The sequence below is a fragment of the Lepisma saccharinum genome, chromosome 16 (assembly GCF_977018435.1).
Source record: "Lepisma saccharinum chromosome 16, izLepSacc3.1, whole genome shotgun sequence".
Taxonomy (NCBI): domain Eukaryota; kingdom Metazoa; phylum Arthropoda; class Insecta; order Zygentoma; family Lepismatidae; genus Lepisma; species Lepisma saccharinum.
Genome location: NC_139244.1, coordinates 42608189 through 42627796, shown reverse-complemented (window position 1 = coordinate 42627796; position 19608 = coordinate 42608189). Strand labels below are relative to the sequence as shown.

The 19608-nt window shown below is 36.5% G+C and overlaps 1 protein-coding gene across 10 annotated transcripts in view; it reads right to left on the bottom strand.

Annotated features, from left to right (window-relative positions):
* Positions 1-19608, bottom strand: part of Srrm1 (Serine-arginine repetitive matrix 1) — a 143259-nt gene that overhangs the window by 118459 nt on the left and 5192 nt on the right. For 9 of the 10 annotated variants that reach the window (XR_014443503.1, XM_083138060.1, XM_083138066.1 and 6 more), the window contains exon 2: positions 6223-6312. Coding sequence is in view for 9 of the 10 variants with exons in the window: in XM_083138060.1 (XP_082994186.1) it covers positions 6223-6312 (90 nt within the window). In the remaining variant the exon portion in view is untranslated. The remainder of the gene's footprint in view (positions 1-6222; positions 6313-19608) is intronic. The other variant, XM_083138063.1, reaches the window with a different exon arrangement.

Below are 19608 nucleotides of genomic sequence, written 5' to 3'. Positions count from 1 at the left end.
GATAGAATAATCCACACTGATTCTACAGTTTAATGTTAAATCCTGTAGAATAGGTGAAGAAACCATATCTCAAGTGTAAAAAATAGGGTAACTGTAGTACTTCTATGCAAGCACAGGGATATTATATACAGGGTGGCAAAAAATTTTCAAAGTATTTCAACAGCATAAAACTGCTCTATAAAAATATAAATCTAAATCACTGACTTTTCAACAACTTTTATTAGACCAGCAATAACAAAAAAATAAAAATAAAATGATAAATGCTGAAAGTTGCTTCTTTTGGCCTCAATCCAGTTGCGAAGTTGTCTCCGAAAATTATTGACAATGGTCATACACTTTTGGACAGTAATTTCAAACATGCATGTCATAAAGCTATTTTGAGTGTATCCACTGATTTGTACGGAACATGATAACTTTTCTCTTCCAAAATCAACCATATGGCATCCATGGCATTTAAGTCTGGTGATTTTGAAGGCCAAATGTCCTTGACCCAAAAACCAGGAAACAGCTCTTCACACACTGCAACTGTTGATCGAGCTGAATGCACTGGAGCCCAGTCTTCTGAAGAGTGCATCAATGCTGATGTACTCCACTCCAAAATGTCACGGAGAACAATTCACTCATAGCTACCAGCATTAATTGTGACATTATTATTGATGAACCCCAAGGGTGTTTTTACCATTGCAGAAATGCCAACCCTAACCGTCACGATGCTGGAAAATGATGGTGAGCGAAAAAAAATTTCAGCAGCAGAATTATTCTGTCCCTTCTTCAATAATTGATGGTGGTTTTGATGGTTGCACACATGCTCCTTAGTGAAAATCTTCTCATCAGCACAAATATTTTTTTGGAAGAATCACCAGTGACCAATCAAAACAAACGACCTAGAATTTCCAACTGCTTTTGTTTCACTTCATCAGTGAGGAAATTCACTTTAACTAACACTTTCTAGAGTAAAATTAAACAAGGAATTCATAAAAACAGTGAACACTTTTAAAAAAATTACAAACTATCTAAAAACAAGTCTCCACACTTTTCGCTATGCTGTCTATAACACCCCCTTGAGGGATAGATAAAAACTGTATCCCCTAACGATAACTTATTTGAAGCAATCTAATATAAAATTCCAAACATTTCAAGACTAGGATGAATGGTCCAATCATCTCTCTGATTAATTTATTAGTGGTGAGTTCTGAAGAAAAGTAACAGCTCATAACAAATGCATTTCACACATAAAAATTGACAGGGTAGTGCCTTCAATTGCAAATTATTTATAGTCAGTAAAAGAAACGTGACGATTGTGAAGTATCAAACAAAAAAAATTCTAGGTAAGAACTTTCATTATTGCATTAACATGTGAACACATGGCAACACTAATTTCATGCAATGATAAATGCACAATTTGAGAAAAAAGAATATTACTGTCAAATTATATGCTGTAATTCAGATGGCCTTTCAAAGTACAAACTTTTTCAGTCTCACACAGACAAATAAAAAAACTAAACTGACTGATCTGAACAATACTACAAGTTTCATTGCTCAATATATTTTATATTACCTACGTGAAGTTTTTGTGTTTCTGCATTGCACAATTGGATAGTTTTTTTTCTGATTAATTTCGAAGGCTCACTGCCTTCATTCACTAAGGATACGCCGTATTAGTTAAGAAAGGCAGTGAGCCTTCAAAATTAATCAGAAAAAAAACTAATTGTGCAACATGGAAATGAATATTTAATGTTTACCTATTTTACAAATTACTACAAGAAACAATATGCAGCAGGGGCCAGTGACCACCCATACACCCTAGAAAATTTCATCGTTTGTCCAATTTCTCATGCTCTCCAGTTTCATAATTCTTTTTAAACTATGAAACACAAATTAAAAAGAGAGAAAGACCACTCTAACAGTATTAAACATAACAAAATTAATATCAGCATCCAATTTAACTCTCCCAAAACTCCTAATCAAATAAAACAGTTGTATCTACCTTGAAAATATTTATTTACAGTTACATCGTTACGGAAACCAAAAAGGGTATTCGTGAACAACACTGTACATTGGTCATCCAATTTGTTGCATCCCACAGAACTTTCTCAATTTTCTAAACAGAGTACTGTTGTGGTGTGGTGGAATTTTAACAGCATTAACCAGTGGCATATTCTCCCATGTTATCTGATTTACTGCAGGTCAACCAAATTAGAAAAAGTGCACTAAAGTGGAACCAGCCTGTGCAGACCCATGACTCTCATGCACTGTACTCCCGCGAGGAGGGAAGGGGCAGTGTGGAGCATGCTTCCTTATGGAACGTAAGAAGGGAGAGGTGTGTGGGTACTTTTTGCCGAAGGTTCTTTTGTTTGTGGTCACTCTGTACACACAGGATTTGCTGGAAAATTTGAAGTTGTCAACATCTGTTTGTTTTACTTGCATGCCTGCATTGATGTTTTGTTTCTATTACATCTAATTAATATACTGGGTGATTTTTTTAACCTGAATCATTTGAATATCTTGAAAAAAATCATCCTACAAAAAAATGTTCCAAATAAAAAGGTGATAGTTTGGAGGGGGAAGTTTAGTGGTGCAACAAAAGAACACCCCTCCCCCTCTTGTAGGTGGAGCAGGGGGCAACTTTGAAATTTCAAATAGAAACCCTATTTTTTATTACAGATTCGGATTTTACGGAAAAAAATACATAAGTTTTGTCTGAAACATTTTTTTTCGATTCTTGATAGATGGCGCTATAATCCACAAATTTTCATTTCTTGAATGTTTACACTTTAAAACCAATGTATTTCATTTCGCAATTCATTTAAATTCAAAAAATAAAACATTCTCGTGCATGAACTTTGTACTAATTCTTGACAAATCTTTTGATATTTCATTAAGCTGGTAATTTGCCTAATTACAACATTTAAAAGTTAGATTCGATATTTGTTTATTTTTTTATTGTTGTCACAGATGCTTGACAAAGCTACAAAAAAAAACAATGTCAAGAAACAGTTCCTTTTTAGACTTTTGCTGTTAAATCATTGTTTGTTTATCATTGTTTTTTAGATCACAAGAATGCTCCGAGCGATTGACTAAGCTGTTGATACTTTTTAATATCAATGGATGTATTAACTGTAGAAGAGAAAATTGAAATGGTTCTCATGTATGGAGAATCTGGCAGGAATCTCCGTCAATCTGTCGTTGTTTGTGCTCAGTTTCTACGTACAGTCAATCAATTTACTACTGAAGGAAGTGTTAAACCTAAACAAAGGACCCGTCGAAGAACAGTTACTGGAGAAGAAAATGAAATTAATGTGTTAGCTGCTGTGGCCCATGATCCTCATGTCAGCTCGCGATAAGTAGCTCGAAATTCCGGATTGTCCCAGAGCAGTGTTTTGAAGATTTTACAGCGTCACAAATATCATCCATATCATGTGTCATTGCATCAAGAACTTCATGGCGATGACTTTAAAAATCGAGTGATGTTTTGTCAGTGGGCACATGAACAAATACAAATATACCCAAATTTCTTACGTCTGGTATTGTTCTCTGATGAGTCATCTTTTACAAACCACGGAACGGTCAATCGGCATAATAAGCATTATTGGAGTGTCGAAAATCCGCACTGGCTGCGCCAAGTTGAGCATCAGCGTCCATGGACTGTAAACGTGTGGTGTGGAATTATTGATAATAAACTCATCGGTCCCTACTTCATTGATGGAAATTTGAATGGTCAACAGTACCGCGACATTCTTCAAAATGAACTGCCAATAGTACTTGAAGATCTTAACCTGGAGACAGAACATGTGGTTTCAACAGGATGGATGTCCAGCGCATTATTCGAGAGCAGCACGTGAAGTACTCGACCGTGACTTCAATGGTCGATGAATCGGCAGAGCTGGTCCTGTAAATTGGCCTGCCAGATCACTAGATTTTACTTCACCAGAATTCTTTATGTGGGGCTACCTAAAAGATAAAGTGTATCGAGAATTGTCAACTACTCGTGAAAATATGATAGAGCGAATCCAAAACGCTTGTGCCATAATTGAACCAGAGGTACTTTTGAGTTGTGTACATTCATTCGAAGCGCGGATCAATAAATGTATTGAAGTTGAAGGTCACCATTTTTAACATTTAATGTAATTGAGAAGTGAATGTAGTTTAGAAGCCATCGAGATATCTAGAGCTAAGAATTGTCGAGTAATTTTGAATTTTCAAAATAAATTTATTTGTTTTACAACAATTTCAAGTCCTGGAACAAAAATGTTTTATTGTTTGAATTTAAATGAATTGTGAAATGAAATACATTGGTTTTAAAGTGTAAACATTCAAGAAATGAAAATTTGTCGATTATAGCGGCATCTATCACAAATCGAAAAAAATGTTTCAGACAAAAGTTATGTATTTTTTCCGTAATATCCGAATCTGTAATAAAAAATAGGGGTTTCTACTTGAAATTTCAAAGTTGCCCCCCACCCCACCTACAAGAGGGCGAGGGGGTGTTCTTTTGTTGCAACCACTAAACTTCCCCCTCCAAACTATCACCTTTTTATTTGGAACATTTTTTTGTAGGATGATTTTTTTTTTCAAGATATTCAAATGATTCAGGTTAAAAAAATCACCCGGTATACTAAATACATACATTAAATAAAATTATTGTTGTAAACCAGGTCAAATTTTCAGAATACTGGTATTAACCTAAGTTAGATACAGTCCAACAATAATATGTTGCTGTTCCACTCATACGTAAGAACTTGCAAAGTGCATTTTAATTTATCCAAAATCTACTCACATATATTTTTAAGTTACACCCTCTCCCATCTATCTCTGGAGCAGGGGAACGAAAAGAAGCCTGTGCAAGTAGTGATGCGAGATGGCTCCACCAATGAACACATGAGGGGGGACTGGATTGCATGGACAGAGGGGGGGAGTGGTGATTGAAGTTACCAGCCTTCGCAGCAGCGTGTACTGCTATGCTCTGCCCAATCGATTTCATTCCCTTCTGATACTATGCACGGCCTTGCTCCAGAGATAGTTGGGACAAGGTATAAGACTTATAAATCATAAAAATAATTGATAATTAAAAAATGCAGCCAAAAATTCTAAGGTGGGAGATTATGTTATTTTATACCAAGCGGAAAGGGTTAAACCTAACTCTTACAAAGTAACATAACTATCAGCAATGACATTGAAGTATAATAATAATAGTACCATTTAAAAAACCTTCACTACTTTGCTATAACACATCTCCGCAAGCTAAAAAAAACATTCATGTTAAACAATTTTCATAAATAATGCATTGTTTTCTTTACTGTCTCACCAGTGTGCATAGGGTCAAAATCACTGCTGCTTCATACTGTATGCAAATCTGAGATATTGCACAGGACAACACCTCAGAACAAATCATGTTACCCATTTTGGAGCAGATTGACAATATAGAGAAAGTCTCCAATTTTGTTAATTTTCGGTATAGTAACTAATTTTGGCCTCCTCCAATCACGAATCTGTATTAAAAAAACCCGGGGGTCACGTCTGGAAATTTGGAAAAAAGCAGATTGAATTTTTTTTATATAGGTGTATATGCAGAGTTTTATGAACGAAATGTTATAAGTTTTACGAACGAAATGTTTAACTATGCTTGCCTAACCTAACTGAACCTAACCTAACCTTCCGTGAATGATTTGTGGGCCAATGATCATTTTCAATAACGAATTCCTAGTTTTGTAGCACGTAACCGACAAACAATGTTTCACGGAACATGCCATGGTTCCTGAAATCAGCGGTGGAGTATATGCGTAGTTTTACGAAAGAAATATTATAACTATGCTTGCCTAACCTAACTAAACCTAATCTTACCTGAAATGGTTATCCGTGAATGATTTGTGGGCCAATGATAACTTTCAATAAGCAATTCCTAGTTTTCTAGCACGTAACCGACAAACAATTTCATCATTACGGAACACACCACATGGAGAATTATCGCGGTAAATAACGTTATTTTACAACTTCTACACATAAATGTACAATTTTAACATGCGACCCCCACATCATAACTCCAGATACGTCACCAGGAGTGCATAAGAAGTGAGTATAATAAGGAGGAAGTGAATTACAGACTATCTCTATATTGTCAATTCTTACCTACATTTTAAAACAACTTGAATGTTTTTTGTTTTTCTTAGTATTTAAACCCACAACCAACAAACAACGCCCACAAATATGAAGAATTAGCCTTACCTTTCGGCTTAAGTTATCTGCGAACTTCATTTGCTTCATCAGTTTCTTCTCCTTATCACTGAACCGATTATCCTGCTCAGCAGATGTTCCCTACAAAGATATAAGACACTGAATTACTACAACAGTGCCCATCATGGGAAATGATTCATGCAGGGAAAAGAAACAACCCAGTGAGATGCTTAACCCTAGCGCCATATCATAAGAAACATGTATTAGATTCACAGAATATTAGGGATATGACGAACCTGATTTTCAATGAAAGAGTGAAACTGAAACTGAAAATGGCATTTTAGTACTTTTAAAATCTGATGTTTAAAGAAATTCTGGGGCCATTGAACCACTGTACCTCCTTGAGAATTACATTGCATTTTGTTTTAATAGACAGATTTCGATGTTTAACAAAATATAAAATTGGTTCATGCAGAAAATACAAATAATGGAGATATTTGATCCCTAAGTATAGCCAGTGTAAGCAAAAACTTGTCATGTTGGAATACTTTTGCCACTTTTTTATTAGTAAAAACATTTGTATGGACACTAAAATAGCGAAAGAACATGTTTGAAATTGCTATCAGCTGCAAAGCTAACACTTCTAACCTAACAATGTAAAATTATAGCTTCTGTTGTGGAATGCTAAGTTGGGTGCTTTATATTCACTTGCATGAAGCCTTCGGGCTGTTCTGCTTCACAGTAAGGTAACATGCTAAAAGATGTACTTTACTCACAATTGCACATCTCTGCGAGTCAAACAACATAACTTCCATTAACCATGCAATATATTTCACTTTCTCGAGGGGTCACAAAATTTCGTATCACAAAGAACATATTGATATAGTGTTGGCAAGTTTAATGTTGCACCATTTTCAACTTTTCTCCTAATATATATAAAAAAAAAAAAATCTACCAACTGTGGTTTTGAAGCTTGTATTTCCTTGTATTATAATTTCAAACATTATAGCTTTATTCCTCATCATAAATTTGTGAAAATGGTTTCTGTACTACTGTAAGAATAGCAAATGATACGTTTAGTCATCACAATTATTACAGTGTATATTGGAATCACTTTAAAACGTTATTTGCAGATACATCGTGACTTGTAAATTTTCTGTTCTGTCATATCGCTACAAAATACTGCACATCCTATTTGTTACAGGGTGTCTACCAAAATAACAAATCCAAAATTCTTGACTTTTTCATAACTTTTTATTGACCATTCCTTCCTTTCTCTTCACCTTTCTTTTCCTTTTTCTTAATATTTATAAAATATACATATATATATATATATATATATATATATATATATATATATATATATATATATATATATATATATATATGTTTATTCAACCCCTACCCCAAGGCTGGTTAAGATGAAAACTGAAGTTGTACTTTGACAAGAGATTTAGACTTGCTTTAATTTATTAATGGTTCAGACTTCACCCTGGATGTGGAATGGTCACATTACTTTAATACGCATAGAAGAATGTCATTCTTAAGAAACGAAGTGAAAAAAATCTTAACCACAACTCAAAACAAATTTAGATTTCCAAAATATTAAATTTTATCAAATCCCAGAGCAGGTACATAACAATGTAAATTCACTATAGGCTACTGTAAAAAATAGCAACATTTTTTCATCACAAGCATAACTTCTTGACTTTTTCTTGAATTCCTTCACTGGTAGACACCCTGTGTTATTAACATGACAAAAAATGTTGGCAGATTTGTGTAATTAAAGTACAAAATGTCACAGATGTAGTATTCCTTTAAATGAAAAGAAAGAATAATGGATTCATTGGCCAACGTTTCTAGGGTGTTCTGGGAATAAGCACTTAAGTCACAAACTGCTATTTTCTGTTGCTTTAATCAACTAAATAAAATATTGCAAGTATAATTTTATTCAGAGCATGTGTAAAGATTCTTATGTAATGTTTCATATTATTAAAAAAATTAACAAATAACTGCCAGCTGTAAAATTTCATTTTTCGACTTTAGTGCTTTTTCCCCAAACACCTTAAATTTGTTAGTCACCTAAAACAATAACCTGTGCAGTAGAGTAAATGATAGAATTCTAGGCAACATTTTGTAAAGACAACGTTCAGTGTTTCCATCTTTCATCAAACGTTGGAAAGGGACTAAAGAAACTGTTCCACATGCCTTTCATTATTATCATGATACATGATTCCAAACGATGTAAACACCAGATGAAGATTCTTGAAAAGTCCTGAACATTCGAGAACTACCATTACTTGTATTTCCAGTGGCTGATGATAAATCACAAACCATTGCACTATGGGATTGAGTGGTCATGCTCATAACTCATATTCATGTAAACAAAAGAAGAGGGAAAGATCATATTTTGGTTTCAACTGGTAAACCATGTGATGTGTAATATTCAAATAAAAGCCCTTGGATTATTTGAGAATGAAGCTACTCATTTTCTGCCAAATAATTATGAAAATAGGATGTACAAGGATTAACATTTTCTGTAACGGTTCCAATTGTTTTATGATTTCTCCTAGCACAAGAGACTAATTATCGTAGAATTTTGGAAAACATTGTCACACGAAATTTGAACCTTCCTTAAAGTAATGAGCACTGTTTGGACTCGAAAAAATGTTATTTATGTTGAAGAAAACAACTTGAAAATTACCTTACACACTTCTCATCGACAAGCAACAGTAAATATCATAGAAGCGTGGGAATGAATGTAGAAGTAAATCGGAACCTTAGCCGAATGAATTTAGGGACTTTATTTTAATGCTAAGGGAACCAAACCTAACCTGCCTAACTTAACTACGAAAGCATATATTCAACAAAACCCTAAGTAATCGCTAAAACTCCGCAGTATGTGTTAACAGGTGTACATCGAAATCGAACCATGTAAAAATTGCATTCGTAGCATCATGAAATCGCAAAAAAACAAAAGGAACGTGGGCCAAATTTTCAACCAGAGGATGCTTCCTCTCGTTTGCAAGAAGATTGGGTCATCAATGAGCAGCATAGAGATTACAGTGCATGAAGAAAACTTTCCCCATTTTGTGTTTGTTTGTTTGAGTTTTCTTTTCAAGTACATTTTATGCACAGAAAGGCTAACTGGGACTGAACCTACAGTTTAAAGTGGGAGTTGAACTACTGTGCAATGTGCCTTCACTGGTCCTTCCCCATCTTGTAAGTAGAATTAACATCTATATTTTTCCTATATAGGCTACAGTGCCTGTTCTGTCACAGTTACCAACTGTACATATTTTCTAGAAAAAATTCCAGGTATTTACTCTTCACAAGTCAATTTGCTATGATGACATATGACATGTATCCAAACTTTTCATAAGAGCTGTCACAAAATACTACAGCACATTCATACATACAATTAGTTTCTATTGCCACATATGAAGAAGGTGGTAGGTAATTAATGATTTTGAGACATTTTACACTAATTTCTTATGTTTATGGAACCCTATCATGTATCAATTTAAAAGCTTAAATTGTGAATGTACAAGGGTCGTTCAAGGTTGACCGGGATTTTCGTACGTAAAAAATCGATGAATAGCCGGATCATGATGAAACATGCGGGTGACGTAATGTATTCCTTCGCGAGTAACTAGCGCCCGGCATGACGTATTTCGCGCATGCGCAGCAGTTGCAGTGAACATGGCGGCAGGCAGTGTGTCTGTGGCTGTGGAGCAGCAGTGTGTAATCAAATTTCTCGTGAAGGAGAAAGTGAAACCAGCTGAGATTTTCAGACGATTGCAAGCACAGTATGGTGAACAAATGATGTCGCGGACAAGAGTGTACGAAGGGTGTGAGCAGTTTCGCGAAGAACGGGAGCTGGTGACAAATGAAGCGCATGGACACATTCGCCTGACTGCAGTCACACCAGTGAATATCGCACGTGTTGAGCAAATGATTCTTGAGAACCGGTGAGTAACAGTGCGGGATATTGCTGCCGAGGTGAATATCAGTGTCGGGAGTGTTGAGACAATCATTCACGACCACTTACGCTTCCGCAAAATCTGTGCAAGATGGGTTCCCCGCCAGCTGACATTCGATCAGAAGTGGACACGCAGGATGGTCTGTGAACAGCTTCTGAATCGGTTTCGAGCAGAAGGTGATGAATTGTTGCAATCCATCATCACGTGTGATGAAACATGGTTGGACAATTCAACCCCAGAGACCAAAAGATGCAGCATGGAGTGGCGGCATAAAGGTTCCCCGCCCCCAAGAAAAGTAAAACGCAGCCGTCCACTGGAAAGATCATGGCAAGTGTCTTCTGGGACACGAAGGGCGTTATCCATGTGGATTTTCTGGACAAAGGGAGCACGATTAATGCCCAGTATTACTCCACATTGTTGAGTGGTGCTGTACGAAAGTCCATTCGCAAGAAATGACCTGGGATGTTGTCTGGGAATGTCATTCTTCTCCATGACAATGCCCGCCCTCACACGGCCAATGTGACAACAACAACTCTGGCCGACATGCGCTGGGAAGTTCTGCCCCATCCCCACTACAGTCCGGATTTAGCCCCCAGTGATTATCATTTGTTTGCACCCCTTAAAGACCATCTGGGAGGGAAGAAATTCACGACAGACGAAGCACTGCGGAGCGATGTCCTCCAGTGGCTACGACAACAACCAAGTTCTTCCTACGCCAAAAGAATTCGGGAGCTGCCAGAACGATGGCAACGGTGCCTCGGCGCACACGGAGAATACTTTGAAAAAACTGACATAGTTTGGTGTTTCTTCTGCTACCTATTTCCTCTGCAGAAATAAAAGTCCCGGTCAACCATGAACGACCCTTGTAGCAACCACAATTAAAATAAGCTAATCACAAAGGCCATGTACCATGTAAAAAGGGTGACTATGCAACATCTCTAATGAAAATGGCTGAAATTTAAGGACAAAATTGATTAGATGTTGCAAAAAGGCACAGAACATAATGCTTGAAATATATTGAAAACAATATTGTTAAAAAAAACCGCAGCTTTCTATATTTTTTTTCTTGATCCCTTGATTGATCTGAATTGTTCCAAGTGCAGTGAATTTCCGAATTAACATTTTTGGCGTGACTAACAACAAAAATTTAGGGTTCCGGGAAAACATGAAATGTGATATCTAACACTTCACAAGATATCTTTGTGATTTTTTAAACAAACATATATCATAAGAAAATACGATAAATATGCGATAACGCCCGGACACGCATTTATTTCCTTAATTTTACCACTGGTACTTACCTTTTCTGCATTGCGGAACATTCTTTAAGGTGAAGTTATGCCTTTTTCCATAACATAGTGTCAACTTTTCATATTACGAGTGATTATTTGTCTTCCTTGTTCCGCTTGGGTAACATAATATGGCATGCACTCATCATGGATCATCGCGCCGTGCTTGTGTTTTGTAGTTTTGGAGTGGGTATGCAGCGTTTCAACCTTCTTAACCGATTGATTGATTGATTTCGTTTATTTTACTTCGCGTTTTGTGCCTCTTGGCTAATTTGCAAAGATGAGGATGAATGATGAAAGGATGAAATTGATGAATGGACATTCACAAACAACCAAGTACGACCAGGATTCGAACCCGGGACCCTTGGCGTCGCAGCGCGATGTGCTAACCACTCGGCCACAGGGTCGGGCCCTTCTTAACCGAAAAATACCTACTTTCGTGTTCATTATGTCATCACAAACCACTGATGGATAGCCCCAAAAAACCATTCACAATATCCACAAAAACCATTCACGTTAGCCCCAAAAAACCATTCACGATAGCCCCAAAAACCATTTCTGGCAAGGTTAGGTTAGGTAAGCATAGTTAAAAAAAAAAATCTCGTAAAAAAATGCACGTTTGGAAACACTGACGAGACCTTGTGACTTCCAACGCTCTCGCCATCTGCACCCACACACACAATGGAAACAACGGCAGGCAATGCAAGTTTCTTACGTAAAAGTGATTAATTCTTGTTCGGCAGCATTCAAATAGGAAGTTTTTAGTTTCCCGTGTAAGAAAATACCTCCAAGAACGTCCAGAATGCTAAAGAAACTCATTTCAGTAAGTACTTTATCCTGTAAATTTGAAGAAATCCGTCCGGGCGATATCGCATATTTACCGAAAATACCAACTGCATTTAATGTCAAGAGAATTAATAACCCGAACCCCCAATGGAATTCTTTAGCACGCCACTAGGTTTACGTTATCATTAGTCACGCAGGTTGGAAAGTAAGCAACACACCTACGTCTGTGTGGTAATTCTAGTTGTGAAAGAAAGGGATTCTCTCTTCAATTGTACAAATTGCTTGTTTTAATACTTAATGGAAACTTTTTATAAGAAAATCAATGCAAAAGCAAACACAATTAGTTTTTTTAATGCGACTTTTCTAATGTTAAAAAATATATATAAGAGAGAAAGGATGCTAGCACAAGAGGGAGGGAAGGAAGCACTAATGGTATTATGCTTGGATGCCTTAACCTGTTCAGACAAACCTTTGACTTGCCCATCTTTTCATTCATAATAGCTGGTAACAGACTTACTATGCCATTCGCATTATGTAATTCAAAGAGCTTGAATTAATAGAAGAAACCATTAGCAGAACTGAAATATTTTCGGATGTATGTTTTATGTAATAAGGTAAAAGGAAACACTCACCGGACAGTAGGAAAATTCAAAATTTTCGCTAATTTATAGCATCATCGGTGTGAGAAGAAACAGAAGACGGAACCGGAAGTTGGGGTCCTGCAGAGTTGCCAGGTCCCCATTGAAGAAGAAGCGGTGCGTAGAACGAAAAAAACACTGTTTCGTCACCAGGCTCGTTGTAAACTGTGAGTGTGTGGGATGTGTTGGGAGGGAGGGCGGGAGGGTGGTGAGGGTTGGGCATTACTGGGTGGCCTTGTTCAGGCCAGGTGGAGTGGTTGCACTCATGGCCGATATATAGGCCCTCTCCCATCTTTTGCGAACAGAGGTGTTGGCTGGTTGGGGTAGGAGGTGGATGATCGCTACCCGGAAGCAGTCGTTGAAACTGATGTTGTGGTGGTTGGTGTGGACGGCGACAGTGAAGTCCAGGTTGTGGGTGGAGGAGCGGTGGTTATTGATGCGGAGGTTGAGGGCAGTAGATGTTTCCCCCAGGTAAAAATCACCACAGATGTTGCAGGTGAGGATGTAGATAAGGTCCAAAGGGACCTGCCATGCCTCAAACCTTATCTACATCCTCACCTGCAACATCTGTGGTGATTTTTACCTGGGGGAAACATCAACGGCCCTCAACCTCCGCATCAATAACCACCGCTCCTCCACCCACAACCTGGACTTCACTGTCGCCGTCCACACCAACCACCACAACATCAGTTTCAACGACTGCTTCCGGGTAGCGATCATCCACCTCCTACCCCAACCAGCCAACACCTCTGTTCGCAAAAGATGGGAGAGGGCCTATATATCGGCCATGAGTGCAACCACTCCACCTGGCCTGAACAAGGCCACCCAGTAATGCCCAACCCTCACCACCCTCCCGCCCTCCCTCCCAACACATCCCACACACTCACAGTTTACAACGAGCCTGGTGACGAAACAGTGTTTTTTTCGTTCTACGCACCGCTTCTTCTTCAATGGGGACCTGGCAACTCTGCAGGACCCCAACTTCCGGTTCCGTCTTCTGTTTCTTCTCACACCGATGATGCTATAAATTAGCGAAAATTTTGAATTTTCCTACTGTCCGGTGAGTGTTTCCTTTTACCTTATTTGATTTTTACTTAGCCCTTTTGGCCCTCCTTGCTTTTATCCATTATATATATATATATATATATACACACACACACACACACACACACACACACACACACACAGTGAGTCACATAATTATTCGGACACAGTAAATTTCTAACGTTTAAGGTGGGAAGGGAGTGAAAGCTGTGAACAGCGAAGTTGATTTTCGTTTAAAAAATGTCATGTTTAGCATGAAATTGGACAATAAAAAGTTAAAAAACGAACATCAGCAACACTATAACGAAGGATGAATCCCTACCGTTGCAAAAATAGTGCCAAAAAATTATTTGGACACATAGTAAATGTTAACATAAGTTTGCGATACAGTGACAATTTCGATTTACGGATTGATTGATGTATGTATACTCTGTTCATACATATTAACTCTGGTTTCCTGTAGGTTTCTATAGCAATTACGATCGCGTTTTGTTTAACAAAGTTGTGATATAAGAACATTTTCTATGTAGAAATGGGGCGAAGAGGAAAGGAAAGTTCATTTGAACAACGTCAGTTAGTGATATGGCACCACGCTAAGGGTAAAACTTACCCTGCAATTGCCTCAATGTTGAAAATGAAAAAAAGTACAGTTGCAGATATTATTAAGAGATTTAAAGATGAAGACAGGATCGAGTCCCACGGTCATACTGGGAGACCAAGAATTTTTTCCCCCAGAGAAGAGACAGTAATCGTGAGGAAAATTTAAAAAAAACCAAAGATGAGTGCTCCAATGGTGTGTGCTGAGGTAGCTGAGGATTGTGGAAAGCATAGTCATCCTGAAACTATATGAAGAGTGCTCAGAAGGGCAAACTATCATGGCGGTGTAGCCAGGAGAAAGACATTTGTAAGTAAGCCAAACAGGACAAAAAGACTGGTGTTCGCAAAGGAACACTTAGGAAAGGATCAGACATGGTGGAATTGGGTAATTTTCACTGACGAGAGTCAATTCAATCTTTGTGAGTCAGATGGGAGGGTAACAGTGTGGCGTAAACCAAATGAGGAGCTCCGAGGGAAAAATTTGCAAGCAACAGTGAATCATGGGGGTGGTCACGTAATGGTTTGGGGCTGCATGTCGGCCCAAGGCGTTGGTAAATTGGCTTTAATCGAACAGACAATGGACAGGTACCGTTACCTTGCCATTCTGAAGTCAAATCTAAAGACTAGTGCTGAAATGATGGGCATTCTTTGTAACTTATCAAGATAATGACCCGAAGCACACTTCCCGCGTAGTACAAGAATGGTTATTGTACAACTGCCCAAAAGTGCTCCATCCTCCACCGCAGTCTCCAGACTTGAACGTCATTGAGCACCTCTGGTGTAAGTTGGAAAAAGAAGTGAGGAAAACACCTATAACCTCGAAGGCAGACCTCAAGGAGAGACTTCAACATGAATGGGTCAACATATCGCCAGTGTACACCAGAAAATTGGTAGAAAGTATGCCAAATCGTTTATCCGAGGTGTTAAAAATGAAAGGGATGCCTACCAGATACTGACATTTCTGTTCGTTGCTTTTCAAGCGTGTTTTCCTGTTTCTCCTTCCATGTGTCTGAATAATTTTGTTTAACCCACAAAAAATGTTTCTTTTGTTTAATGAAAATATTTTACTAATTTATTATATTAAACATAATTGAAGATAATTAACAGTGTGCTCATATTGTGTTTTGTTTGTTAAATAAATATTAAACATTTATCATTGCATTATATCACGACTACATCAGTAAATATTCACAAATCTTATCTGTCCGAATAATTATGTGACTCACCGTGTGTGTGTCTATATATATATATAGCTCTGATATTATATTACTTCCATAATAAAAAAATCCTAAATTATGATTTTTGTTTAAATTTCAGCCATTCTCATTAGAGATGTTGCAAAAGGACAGACACATAACATTAAATAACGCTCGAAATGTGTTGAAAACAATGTTGTTTACCACTGCTTTCTATCATTTTTCTTAGCTGAGCTATCATAATTATCGCAACTGTCTGCAAAGGACAAAAATGGCTGAAGTCATAAAAAGAATGTCCACCATTTTTAAACAAAATCGAGCTTTTGAAAAATAATGTCTGCCTTGAACTACCCTTGCATACGTGTTAGAACAACAAAAATATTGAACATTTTAAAAGTGGTTAAGCAACCAGTGCTGGAACATTCGGAATGGACTGACCCATATTCATTCTGATCTTAGTACAATTTCTGTGAACTAAAAGTGAATTAACATATTAATAATAATAATAATAATATTTTATTGTCATTAAGCTTGTACAGCAATAGACAACGTCAAGAACATAATACATGTGAAATATATTATAAAATAATATAAAATTATAACCTATTTTATGTTAAGTTGCACTAAAATACAATATTTTTAATTTCAAGAAATTCTTGAGTTGAGTACAATGGTGTAGCAAAAAAGTAAATATATTCATCGGCATATTTGTCACATCAAGAGGTAGCTTATTAAATAGTCTTAATCCTAGAGCTTCGTAACTATTCAGGGATTTTGAGAGTCTGTGATAGGGTATATTTATACGCCTGCTGTTTCTTGTAGTGTAGGAATGTACATCTTGTCTACTTTGTAGCTGTGGCAAATTTTTCTTTACATACAACAGCACAGTGTAAATATATAGATTTATCACAGTCATAAATTTTAACTTAATGAACAGTGGCTTACAATGAACTAATTTGTGTGAGTTGGTAATTATTCTCACAGCTTTTTTCTGCAGTATTAAAATTTCTTGTACATAACTGCAGTTCCCCCAAAGTAAAATTCCATATGAAATAATGCTTTGAAAGAAAGCGAAGTAAGCTGATCTTACGTAATCTTCAGGTACATGACTGTTTAGATTCCTTAACAAATATATAACCCTGGATAGCTTGGCAGTTACATATTTAATATGTGGTTCCCATGATAATTTATTATCAATGACAATACCTAGAAATTTCACATTGTCTGAGCTATTGTCGATCGGGATGCCTCTAAGACTGAAAAACATATGCTGAGTTTTACTTTCATTCAGCAAAAAACCATTAGCTCTGAACCATAAAGAAGATTGATACAGGGTATTATCAGTTATGCCTTTAAGAGTGTTAAGGTCAGAGCTGGCATTAAAGAAGGTAGTATCATCTGCATATAGTATTGTGTGAGCAGTGACGCAAAATGGTAAATCATTCATCATGAGAGCAAACAATAAAGGCCCAAGAACCGAACCTTGAGGTACACCGCATTTGACCTCGGCTACATTTGACCTCTCCGTTCCTATGCAGACAATTTGTTTACGGTTCTGAAGGTATGAATGAAATAGTTTAAGATCTGTACCACCAATGCCATAGTATTTAATCTTTATTAAAAGTGAAGTGTGTTCTACACAATCAAAAGCCCTGCTCAGGTCACAGAAAGAGGCCTGAGCAAAGTCCTTAGTTTCAAAAGCCTTGAGTACATTTTTGACTAGTGAGTCCATGGCATCAATTGTTGACTTACCCTTCCTGAAACCAAACTGTGATTTGCAAATTAAGTTATTGTGGTCCAAGTAATTGCATAATTGAGAATGCATAATTGATTCTAAAACTTTTGAAAACACTGGAATCAGTGAGATGGGACGGTAGCTGGCTAAACAATTTTTCTCACCTTTTTTATAAATTGGTACAACCCTTGATAATTTCAATACATTTGGAAATGTTCCTTCCCTAAGACATATATTTATACAAAAGGTCAGTGGAAGAATTATAGAATCTATGATTTTTTTCAAAAGATTACTGGATAAATCATAGATATCTACACTATCTGATGGTTTCAGCTTTTTCACAACATCTATAATTATCTCTGGAGTTATTTCAGAAAAAACAAATTTTATTTCAGAATGTCTTACGCTATACTGTTCAAGTAAGTCAGAAACTGTTTCAGAGGGTCGTACAATGTTCTTACGAATTTCCTCAACAGAATTAATACAAAACTTATTAAAGTCATTAGGGGAGATTTCTATAACATCTCTTTTGCTGTGTTTGGCAATCGAATTAATTAATTTCCAGGCAGTCTTGCATTTATTCCTGGATGCCTCAATATTAGTTAGATTATTGATTCATTTATAGCCAATTTGTATTCCTTTCTTGCCCTCAGGTAGATTGATTTAGCCAGATCTGTCTTATCCCTCTTAAATAAATCTAAGTATAGTAAAACCCTACATTTCATACCGGCTAACTTAGGAGTGTACCAATCAGCATTCTTTTTTTGTATTTTCTTCTTATTAATTTTGAGACTAACTTTACACCTTTTCTGGGGAATACTCCTATCATAAATATCTAAAAATACCGTAAGAAACTTTTCAAATGTTACATCAGCCAATGTGTGTTCTGTATCCAAGGACTGAGGTTTACTTAACAGATCTAGCCAGTTTATATTACAGAGCAAATTCCTGAAGTTTAATATTTTATCATCCGTTATTGGTCTTGAGATCACTATTTTAGATTCCTTACAGTTACAATCACAGGGTTTTAAGTTATGTATTTTTAGCCAAGGAGAATCATGATCTGAGTATGCAAATACAGTTACATCACATGTTATACGAGATGTTTTTATGTTTGTGAATATATTGTCCAGGCATGCCGAGTCCCTAGTGGGTTTATTATTCATATAGTTAAAGTCAAACTGCCTAAGCAGATTTTTAAATCCAGTTACGCTTTGTTTATCTTCTGTTACATCAAAATGAGAGTTTAGATCACCACCAATTACGATACTAAAGTGTTTCCATTGAGACTTACTGAAAAAAATCTAACATTTCCTCAAGTTTTTCAAGAAAAACAGTAGGATCTATAAAGCACAACTATTACAATTTTGAGGTCTCTAATAAGTAAACCTGTGGCTTCAAAGTTTAATTCACTACAGAGGAATTCAAGATCTAACTTATGACTAGCATGTACAAGTGCATTTTTTACATATATAGACACTCCACCATGTTGAATTTGTTCCCTACTATAACTGTTAACCAGATAGAAGTCATCTAGTATTTTGAAGGAAATTTCACTTTTATGGCACCAATGTTCACTTAAACAAACCGCATCAAAACTATTTTCATTAGCAAAATCATTAATAATTTCATGTTTTTTGCCGAATCCCTGTATATTGAGATAACCTATCTTTAAATCCAATGGAGTGTGGGAGTTAGAACAACATGCTCTAACTTCCCCATGAGAATTCTCAAAACTAAAATTAACACCTGATCGTTCAGGTTATAAAGAAGTGGCACATTCAGGTTTACTAATGATATTGTTAGTCACACTTAAGTTAGATTGGTTTGTAGATATTGTTATAGGCAAAGTTTCACAAGTAATATTTTGGTGTAGCAAGCTTAGGACATTATTTTTGGAATTTATGTCATTGCTTGCTTGTTTGAATTGCTTATTGATATTAATTTCACTATTTCCATCATCAACTGCATATTGTCCATTAATATCTAAGGACGTGATATTGTTAGCATTAGATTTATACGATTGTTTCATCAAGCTAGGCCAGGTTTTATTACATGACCTAGCTAAATCTAGTCGTTTCCCTGTTGTGATAAAATATCAGGTAATGCTATGCTTTCCTTCCTATTATACATATTTCTATTCATTATACTCAGTATTACCTCACTAAT